The 11698-nt window shown below is 33.1% G+C and overlaps 1 protein-coding gene across 2 annotated transcripts in view; it reads right to left on the minus strand.

Moving 5' to 3' along the window:
• The window catches only part of LOC126966321 (trypsin-1-like), a 37406-nt gene extending 27142 nt beyond the window's left edge, over positions 1 to 10264 (minus strand). The window contains exon 1 of one of the 2 annotated variants that reach the window (XM_050810310.1): positions 10016 to 10264. In XM_050810310.1, the coding sequence (XP_050666267.1) occupies positions 10016 to 10136 (121 nt within the window). In that variant the 5' untranslated portion in view covers positions 10137 to 10264. The remainder of the gene's footprint in view (positions 1 to 10015) is intronic. The other variant, XM_050810311.1, reaches the window with a different exon arrangement.
• Between the last annotated feature and the right edge of the window lie 1434 nt (positions 10265 to 11698).

Raw genomic sequence — 11698 nt, forward strand, 5'->3', positions numbered from 1 at the left:
AAAATCGCGATACAAAAGTAACTGTTGATCGTAGATGGGTGAAAATTTGAAATTGTATGTATTTTTTAATGCTGACTCATAATCACAAAATTCAAAAAAATTAAAAATTAAAATTTCGTGTGGACGACCCTTAACATTTAGGGGGATGAAAAATAGATGTTGTCCGATTCTCAGACCTACCCAATATGCACTCAAAATTTCATGAGAATCGGTCAAGCCGTTTCGGAGGAGTTCAATGTTTAACACCATGACACGAGAATTTTATATATTAGATTGTAGGTCCATATTATAAAAAAAATTTACGTACACAAGTATATTATAAAAAAAGTGTGTGTCAGCTCCGACGCACGCCTGGAGTTTACTCCTCAAGAACGATTCTCTTTGACCTGGTATTAAACAAAATCAAGTCCAATGGAGTCGGTTACAAACACACATACAGCAGAAGCTAATAAAAGCGTATTAATTAAAAAAGATCGATATCATTATATGTAAGGGTATATAAACGCATTTATGAAAATTCTTAAAGAATATATTTTTTTTTTTTATTTTTTTTTACATTTTTTACGACTATTCGGCGAATTATATATCAAATATTATACATTTAAGTAGATTTTACATGATTACATCATTAGGTATAATTATATTATCGAACCATTAACTGAAACTACAAAAATAAGTAACAGAAAATAAATCATAATTACTTTAAAATGATCATAGTTATTAGAAAAATAAGAGAACAGGTTCAGTTAAAAATTGCCTATTTGGCGTGAAATGCGCTATAATATATGCTCTCCATATAAGCATTTGATTATGGTGCATAGCTCATATAAATTTGTATGAACTATATTGATAATTCAATATTTAATAAATACAATGCACACATGTTTATATATACAATACATGCCATATTAATGTATGAATTGTAATTTATTTAGTACCCACGTTCGTATCAGATTTTCCGGCCCTATTATTTACACCACTTTCTTCCATAATTTATAGAATTTTCACTTAACTATATGAAAGTATAATAATAAATCAATTTCAATAATATAATAAAGCTTCAAAATTCAAGAAAGTGAAAGGTGCGCGAGAAATGATGCGCACCAAAAACGTTACTATGCCATTTGATGAGTAGATTTTACTCTCCATATTTTTCTCATACCGGGCGCCTTATATGAAAATCGATTCTTAAGGAGTAAACTCCAAAAATTTGCAAGTCCTTATTATAAAAAAAATTGTAGGTACATATTATGAAAAATAGATTTTCACCTTTTAGAGTGTAGAAATCTACATTATATTTTGTTACGGCATAGACGTTAGAAGTTTGATGCTTTCGCGCCGTGGATTTGAGTATATCGTCCCTGAGATAAAGGGTCTTGACAGACAAATGGACGGGAAGACATCAAAGTGATCCTATATTTTCGTTCCGTTTTTTCCCTATGAGGAACGAGACCCTAAAGACCAAATGTTTGGATTTCGTACTGATGAAAAAATAAGACAAAAGACTATAAATTAAGCGATATCTATACATATAGGTAATATTTAAAAAAAAGTCTACGTTACGATGCAACAGGTGTCCTCTCGAGTATCCCTCAATCGAATCGAGCCGATCTTACCTGAAGGAACGTTACATAGCCAAGCGTGACAGTCCAGTATCATTCAAACCCTCCAAATAAAATACTCAACGCACCCAAATAAAATTTCACATTGTAAATGTTTCTTTTACAAAATTATTTAAAAATGACCTGCTGTTAGTTATATTATCTTAAACCGGTTTATCTTCTTATCTTAACTGCGGAACCCCAAAACGACATTACATTAAAACGTATTAACGTGTCTCGACCTGTCTTCACACACTCACCATAATATTCCGTTCATAAATCAATCAATTATTCATAATACAATTTTGATTGACATAATATAAGTGCGATCTTAGAATTGTTGATGCGGAATTGCAAAAGAAACTGTGAGAACTAAGTACAAATATCTGGTTATAATTATTGATCTTGTCAATTTCTACTTATAAAGTTTACCTGTTTACCGGTTGTCGAATAAAAAAAAAGACAATAATTTATCTCATAATTAATTATGATTCATGACGCTATCTTTTAATAAGTCGATAAAGAATTCAATGCGTGTCCGAAAAGCATTGCTCATAAATCACCGAGGCGATATGAGCAATGAGCATGGCAGTCTGTTTTACTGTCGCATAACGGTCGCAGATTTGTGCCTGAGTACGGATTGGAATTTGGTTTTAATCGCCAGCCTACTGAATCATACAAACAAATACTTATCAAGATATCAAAGATCGTCCATCGAAGAGTTTAAATGTAAAACTGATTTTTAATTTACTGATAAAGTTTTAATTATTAAATACCTATCTGATAATAAAAACACATGTATTCTGTTAAATCGCTCGCTCTATACATCAATGGTTATAATGTTGTGAATAAATAAATCGGTCAGTATTCCTAATAAAGTAAAAAATAAGTAAAGAATCGACCTTGAAGATGTCAACTCTTAACAGTACAAGCGATTTTCGACTAAAAGTACATCCACATTAGACCTGGTTTTCTGGTACATAATAAAGGTATGCAGACATTTAGTACTCCTAGGTACCGGGATTAATTTATACAATGTAGACCTTAAGAGGTTGGCAAAAGAAACAAAATTTGCAGGCTGTATAAAAATATATGAGGCTTTGTTGTTAAATATGTGGAACGCCCAGTATCGTACGCAATTCATTGCACCAATGTTATTTTATATCAGTCATATTTTGTTTTACGCAGAAAACGCTTTCTGTAATTCGACTGGAATAAATTATAAAAAGAAAAATGAGATTTAACATCATAGAATATTGAGGTTGTAAATATTAATCCATCAGAAAAGCAATGAAAATTAGCGATGTTAAAGTAATCAAAGCTTGAAAAGACAACAGAAAAGCTTTAATAAGAAACAAAAAATTGTTCAAAAGTAACCATTTATATATAATATATAACACATACATAAAAAATGGTAATTGACCAACAGAAAGGAAAAAACAATGTAGGAAATCAGAAGAAGATAGTAAAAAAGATTGCAAAGAGTTTGTGGCAGAGTTTTACCCTATTTCATGACACTTGAAACCTAGTTTTAACATCCTGAATCAAAATTTTCTATTTTTGTCAAATCAGTCAATCAAAGGGCTTGTCGGCCTTTTAGAAGTTGGATACTTGTCATCAAATACGGTTATTTCTCGCAATATGTAGTAAATTACATTAACATAGTAGTTAGTTTAGCTATAATTATTTTTTAAAAATATTAAACTACAGTTGGGAGTCAGGAGCTTCAACTAGGTGAACTTCTACTACCTATGAGTCTCGTGCAACTCTTAAAGTTGTAATTTAATTGCATTTTTTTATTAGGACTAAATATAAAATTTCTTATCTTAATATTTCTTTTTTTTATGACAGTAAGGGACGAGACGAGCAGGATGTAAAGCTGATAGTAATTGATACGGCCTGCCCATTACAATGCAGTGCTGCTCAGGATTCTTGAAAAACACAAAAATTTTGAGCGGCACTACAATTCCGCTCGTCACCTTGAGTCATAAGATGTTAAGTCTCATTTGCCCAGTAATTTCACTAGCTACAGCACCCTTCAGACCGAAACAATAATGCTTACACATTACTGCTTCACGGTTGTAATACCCATAATCTAGCCGGCGTCCTGGGCAATAATGTAGAGTTTTGAAACAAGATATTGCACAATTAAATTATGGCATTGAAAAATGAAACATCAAAGCTGCCAAGTAAATAGATTGATACTTTAAAGTAACTAGAAATACACTTAAAATTAAAGTACCTGAGCTAAAAATATTTGCGTAATACTAGTAGTTGGATTCTCGTAACAACATTAATATTAGCAACTTTGTAGTCAATATTAAAATATCTTGTTTATGTCGCATGAACTATTAAATAAGATAATTCGGACAAATATTACGTCTTCTTACCACCATTATTGAGATAAAAATCCTCTTAACAGAGCTCTTAAGTGAAGCAATCAATTGATAGGAATGGCAATAATAATAAAACTTGTAGATTAGGATACACTCAAGAATTTATAACAACATCTTTATAAATATGGATATCTTCAAGGAATCAGTTTTATGGAATACAAATACAATACAAGGGTTATGAATGAAGAACTCGGGGAAGACCACATTGTTACATTATTGGAAGATTAGTAGCAATAGCATACCCCGGCAGATATCCGATGAGTTAAAGGGGCTTCGACCTTCACTAGACCTGATCCTTCTGTTGTGTCGAAGAACCCCTAAGCGAAGAGTCATGCAGAATCAGGAAACCCACAAAGCATTCATCATCATTGTCTCTCGGTACCATGCCGTAGGTAAGCTAAGATGCTCTTAGGTGGCTACAATTGCGGGCTGGCCAGGCGTCTATTCGGCATTGCAAACTTAAAGCACCTTGCCAAAATTGGCGTCAGTGAATCCAGCATATTCAGATGAAGTTATAAAATGATAAGTAATAAGTGTAAAGAACACAAGAACATAGTGTTTTCCTCTTAAAAGAGACAATGAAATAGTGCTAATGGAAACTTTCTTAGTATATATTATTATTATATTATTACTCTTATTACTCTTCTTCAATAAGTCTAAGTTTAAATTAAATTGCGTATTTGCCTAAGGCTAGATTGCAATTAAAATGACAAATCTTAGGTTTTTATCATAAAAGGAAAAAAAGCCTACGCAGATTCTGGCATTTCTGGTGGCCTACGAAGACCCTTAACCCGACAGAAATAACTGGAGTTTGAGGCCATCGCCAAATTGAGAGTCAGGACCCTTAAAGTCCTCACACTCCAGTTAGAGGACCTACCGCACTGAGACCCCTTTAAACGGATAAGGTTATGGAAGGAAAAGCTTCTCTAAGTGTTTGCCAGAATCTGGTCACCGTTACGAGTATGGTTATCATTAAAGCAGCAGATGCAGGGTGCACTATCAATATAACGATTTTAGTGCTACATTCCTCAATCTAAACAAAAATAATACCCCGGCAAAGTTGCACGAGGAGACTGACGAATCTGGAAGCAACGATAGAACAATGCAAAGAAATTGCATTTAACGAACTCGTCTTACTGTCTAGCCCATTAAAGATAAGAGAAGAACAACGGTCTTAGAGATAAAGGTAGAAGAACGGTGTAGTTGGTTACATGATGCACGAAACCTGCCGCCATAAAGCAAGTAGTCAACATGCGAACACTACGAAATGTATGAGACAGACAACAGACAAGATGACAATAAGAAACATGTAACCGTTTTGATAGACTGAAAAAATTCTTTGAAAACTGTACTATGGATAAACAAATGCAAACCTGGTAAACTATTATCAAATGGACAACCTTGTTATAAATGGAATGATTGTTTATGTTGCATCAGAGTTACATAATATTTATCTTAAATAGGAGCATATATAAATTACAAATAGTTACGAAATCAAAACTAAAAGGCAAACGAATAATGTCAAACGTGATTCATTGTCGACATTTAAAATCTTAATTGAACATTTGATTGTAATAATTAGAACGCAAAAAGTGCATTTTGTAGCGCATAGACAAAGTCATCTATGAATTTATATGTCACTAGAACAAGTTAAGTTACCAATTTAAGAGATTGATTGTTGTTTTACATTCCGGGTTCAATTCCTCATTGTGAGAAATGTCAGCACTCTGGATGGTTGAAGTTTGTCCCTCGGTTTATGTTAATCTCATTCGACACAATATGCGGCGCAAAAAATTCGCAACGCCGGCCGACTTCTACAAAATACTTTTTTGTGACCTCATGATGCTGAAGTTGGGGCAGTAAAGTCCTCGAATTGCGGCCACGTACCGGAAGACGTTGTGTTGGTAGGCACCCCACAAAATGGACCGACGATCGGTTAAAGATGCTAGAATACGTTGGATGACCGCAAAGATTGTAATGGAGATCTTTCGAAGAAGCGTTGGTACAGCAGAACGTCTTATGGCTGATTATGATAATGCTAAAGTTAGCAGCGTACAGTACAAATAAATCGTAAAACTATTGAAAATGTTATGTAGAGCCGTCGCATTTGACTGCAATTTCCACCGTCTATGCGTGGCATTTATCACCAGTGCCTTTCTAAGCAACGCTATTAAATCAAAAACTATGAATTAAATTTGGTCCATATAAATATAAAATACAAAAAACTGCGTCTAGGCACTTCATGGATATATATATATAATACTAGCAGTTGCCCACGACTTCATCCGCGCATAATATCTGAAGAGCAATCAAACTTATCGACAAAAGTCCTACCGCTAGTAAAAACCGCAATTTATAGTTTATACCTAAAGAGGTCGCAATTTACATTTTTTTTTGGATGAAAGAGCTGATAGTTCTATTTTTTCCAAACTTCCCCGTCAACAGAATTTCAATTTACATATTGTTATAAGCCTCCACTTTGGAACAACTGGTCGTGAAAGAAACAATTTCTGAGATGTACACCGGCTGTTTTCAAAGTTTGATCCTGGCTTTATTATCTTTATATATATAATTCTTCTGTACGTGTGTTGACAGTGAACTCATCCTAAACGGCTAGACCGATTTAAATGCATTTTTTGCGTGTGTTCAAGTAGATTCGAGGATGGTTTAGATTCACAATTGAACTATCTCCTAAGCAGCTGGACCGATTTTGATGATTTTTTTTGTGTTCTAGTGAATTTGAGAATGACTTAGATTCTCAATTCTGTCCATATGTAAATCTCCTGCCCATGTGTATGTATGTTAGTGAACTTCTCCTAACTGCTGGACCGATTATTCAAATTTAAAACGTGTGTACAGGACAACGTTTCGGGTCCGCTAGTGGATATATATAATATATGCAATTTATAATATGCTAATAAAATATGCAATATTCCGCTTGTTTTAGAAAAATTGAGAAGGGTTTATACACACACCCATAGCAAAAATATGATTCAATTTAATTATTTTAATTGCATTTGCTACTTGCATTATCTATAAATTTAATTTTAATTTCAAACCACCCCGATGAAAGACCTCCGAATGGTCCGAAACTAGTCCGTACCCACACCGATAATTCGTGAGCAAAGCCGTATGACTAAATAAATATTCTAACCAATAATTTAGTATTTTAGGAAACATGGCGAACAAACCTCCGTGGGTTTTGCCTTGTTATCTATACCAATAAATGGGACGCGGTTTTAAATATACCCACTTATTCATAATGGTCCACTAACTTAAAATAGCCGCTAAGGAGTGTTTTTTCTCATTCTGACTTAGCTCAAGAAGAAGACAGAGTGTGAATTAGCAATGCTTTAAGTTAGCAGACTATTATGAATGAGGGGAATTGAATTTAATCAAGGCTAAAAAATATTTTGGGTTCTTTTGTTCGGTACTGCAAAAACTACCTACTTAGCCAATCGGATTAATACTTATAACATAAAATGCAGCGTATTTCGGAGAAGGTTTATAGTTTATGATTATGGTGATTACTTATCCGGAAAGTAATTTTTTTGACTTATAAAAAAACCTGTGAGAGAACAAGACATACCAAGTTTTGCGATCGATGCGTCACTCGATAAATTTAATTTGTATATTTAATCCCAGAAGTGAGGGAGATCACTTCAAAAATAACAAACTGTTTATACTAAAGCCTTTGAAGTACTTATAGCATTTACAGATATACTCCCTTATTCATAATAGTCTGCTAACGTTAATATTAATTTATCTAAAGTTAAATTAAAAAGTGTGTGTTCTTATGTACTATTGTTCTTCTTTGGCGTAATAAAACAAAAATGCTTAAAAAAATATTCCTCGTGTTATTTTAAGTTTGTAGAAAAAACATTATTGTTATAAAGAAGGTATTTAATACAACCAATGAAAATATTTTTATACTATTATTGTTTTTACAAAATTAGAGACAAAATATTTAATTTTTATTTTAAACCTGTAAATAAATTGAAATAATATATTGAAATTTATTCAATTCTCATCCAATGGTTGTGGTTCAATAGATATATGAGTTACAGGAGGCTTGGTAGCTGTAGTATGATACAAATGGTCTTCTTGAGCAGCAAACGTTAGGATGTCGAATTTTCGTGATGGCATGCGCGCGCATCGTATAAATTCACTCTGATAATTTTTCCCTAACGCGTCAAAAGAATAAAAACTACAAAAACAAGGAGAAAACGCAACATTTTAACAGGCGCAAATAGTTCATATGCTTACAATTCTCATTATTGATTACTAATCTCAATTAATGTTCCTACACAGAAAAAGTACAAGCTATAAGAATAACTTTTCTGAGAGTAGCACTAAATAAATGCGTCATGTCGAGAAAAAACTTGTATATCTGCAAAGAAATGTGGTAGTTCAAAATAGCCTTAAGATTCTGATGATATGCGTACCCTGTGATGTAAATGGTGTACTTGTCTACGATATAGATATTGAGTCGCGCCATTGTATCACCACAAATATCAACGGACCTTTAATTGATCGCTGTCGTCTCTCGGTGTAGGCGTCGGTATATTTGCATTGAATTGATTTCAAGATCGATTCCAAATATCAGACCACATGCCGAGATAGCCGCCAAATTGGGCCCAGGTTGACGACCGAAAAATTGAGGTTTCAAATATTTTTATTGAAAATAGGATTCAAAATCACTTATTGAACGTCAAAAACTACTAAATAGACTGCCTCAGACCCGAGAACAACAGGCCCAATAACTCGGCGAGCTTTTTTTTAATTTTATATGGATTACAATGTAATATCGTACAATAAACATTTATAATTTAAGAGCCTGATGGTGTCCGCTCCATTTTCAGTCTGTGGTATTATCAAGAAAATCATTTATGTTATAATAACCTTTCCGACACAAACGTTTTTTTACAATTCTTTTGTTTGTTTTGTACATTTCCTGGGATCATATTGTAAAAGCATTGCCCAATAAAAGACTTAAAAAATTTTAAGTTTAAGCTCCTCGTGTTAACATTACGATTGTCACAGTTTCTAGCAAATTCCTTAATGTGCTTAAGAACATACAGAAAATTATCAAGAATAAATAGAGATGCAACAGTCAAAATGTTTATTTCTTCAAAGTTTTCTCCTAATGATACTTTAGCTTAGGTTATAAATAGCGCGAATATATTTTTTAGCTACAATAATATTTTTTTTGAAATTAATATTAATAAAATTGTGTTAAAAAAGTATACGGTGTAATTGCGTCCAATCTAATACGACTGTACTTTCTCTAGCCTAAAAACCTCATAGTAATGCTCAAACGCAAATAGACGCGAACCACTTATGAATGTGATCAACAAAAAGTATCGCGGGCGAGCCGGGGAACGAGTAATACAAAAAATGATAATTTATAATTTTAAAATAGTTTTGAAGTGTTTTTTTTTAAGTTACTCGTATAGTTCAAGACTTAAGTTATAAAAGTCAGAGCGGCTTCCTAACAAAATCATACATAATATAGTTTTTGAATTTTATTACAATTAATAATAATAATATAATAATAATATTGACATACTTTTACACAAATTATCTTGCCCCAAACTAGGCATAGCCTGTACTTTGGGTACAAGACAACGATATATTTAATACAATATACTTACTTAAACATACATAAATACATATAAACATCCAGGACTCGGAAACAAACATTCATATTCATCTTATAAATGATTGCACCTACCGGGATTCGAACCCGGGACCTCTAGCTCAGTAGTCAGGGTCACTAACCATTCAGCTATATCGGTCGTCATTAACAATAGAACAATAGAACTATTTGTATTGTACTTAATTTTTTTTTTTTTTAATTTAAGCTATTTCCATTGAGTGTTAAGAAATGAAAATAAAGTATTTATTATTATTTATTGATTTTAATATTTTTTTTGAAATTTAAGAGTGATAAAAATTATAAATAAACCATAAATAAATATATTTATTGAGACATAATTACACAATAATATTCCTTACCTTCAATGATAACAGAGTCTTGGCCATAATTTTCTCCATCGCTTGAAATTCCTCCATCACCTTTTGACACATTCCAACAATTTAAGAGTATTAAACATAAGAATAATACTAAATACCGCATTGTTGATTCGACACAAACGAGTTAAGGCTCGATTTACGCCGCGTAAATAGTGAAGTTGTTATGCCGGTGAGCAGGCAAGGATGTGTGGCTCGTAAGGAACTACTCCGCAAAATGCCCAGCGGGGAACTATCGAAGGCTTTATAATATGCATTACACTACACTCTGCATTTGTCTCAAAGGTAAGCTCAGGTTTTTTCCTTTTGTATTTGACATTTGCGACTCATTAAAGCTTGCTTACAACATAACAATGATTCGATTTAGTGCATCTTGAAAGGCGTTTGCCGATTTACCGTTTCAAATGTTCGAAACAAAAGATGATCAATTCATGTAGTACATAAAGGAGATCAGTGAACTTACACGAGCGCTCTTAATGCTAATACATTGGTAAACAAAATAATTGCGTTGCGTGTCCCATAACTTTAATAATAGTTATCGGAGGAATAATGAGTGTTTTCGAATGGATTTACCTTATAATTTGTTTTATACATATTCGTTTTAAGGACAGCATAATTTTCGATCGAGAACTGGAGGTCAGTTACCAAAATCGAACGCCGAAGTTTCGGTCCGAAATGAAAGAACGACGAATTTCGAATTAAATACTATTACCAAAGTATTTAAGATCCGAATAGTGCGAATGGATTTCGTTTCGGAATTATAGACATAACCATAAAAAGTAAATGTCAAGTGAATTTGGGAATAAGGTAAACGAAAGACAAAATGTCTAATCGCGAGCTTCGTCTCAATTCTCGGATCCGAAACACTTTCGTGATAGGAAAATGTACGATCCGTCAACCGAAACTTCGTTTATCTATTTTAGTAATAGCGCTCATGTTTTAAATGTCACAAAAATGACATAAATATTACTGAAGTATAAATGTATGTTAAATTAATTTAAAACAAAAAGACCAATGACTAAAGCGCGCTGAAAAGCGTCCATTAAGTCTCTCCATGGTGTGGTGAAGAATTTAACATGGTAGGTAGATGAACTTTTTTCGAAAACTTCTAAAAGAAGAAGATAACTTTATGAGCTTTAGGAGCACCATGCTGTCTGTTTGTTTCTCAAGAACTTTTTCAGAATTGTACGAACACATAAAGTTGAAATTAACATATCATTTCAACCCCTCTCCGTCGACTGCCAGAAAATGCATGATTTAATCAAAACAATCAATGTCATCTTAGCCTAATATATTAGCACGCTGGTGTAGAAACACCTGCAGAGTATACAAATAAAATTTGAAAAACAAAATTTTATGAACGTTGTATTCTGTTTGCTTTATTTAACTCTCAGGTCAGATGAAGCCACAACCTGAGAGTTGGATAAATCAAACAGAATTTTATAACGAGGCGGTACTCGAACGGTTAGCTCAGTTGGTTAGAGCACCGGCACGGAACGCCGAACGTCGTGGGTTCGAATCCCGAATCGTTCATAAAATTTTGTTTTTCAAATTTTATTTGTGAATTTATCCTAGAAGTGAGGGTTATCACTTTAAAAACATAACATATTGTTTTGACCTGCAGAGTACTTCACTTTGGCCTAGAACCAGAATGTGTCAAATGAAAAA

Source organism: Leptidea sinapis, chromosome 10 (genome assembly GCF_905404315.1).
Source record: "Leptidea sinapis chromosome 10, ilLepSina1.1, whole genome shotgun sequence".
Classification (NCBI taxonomy): Eukaryota; Metazoa; Arthropoda; class Insecta; order Lepidoptera; family Pieridae; genus Leptidea; species Leptidea sinapis.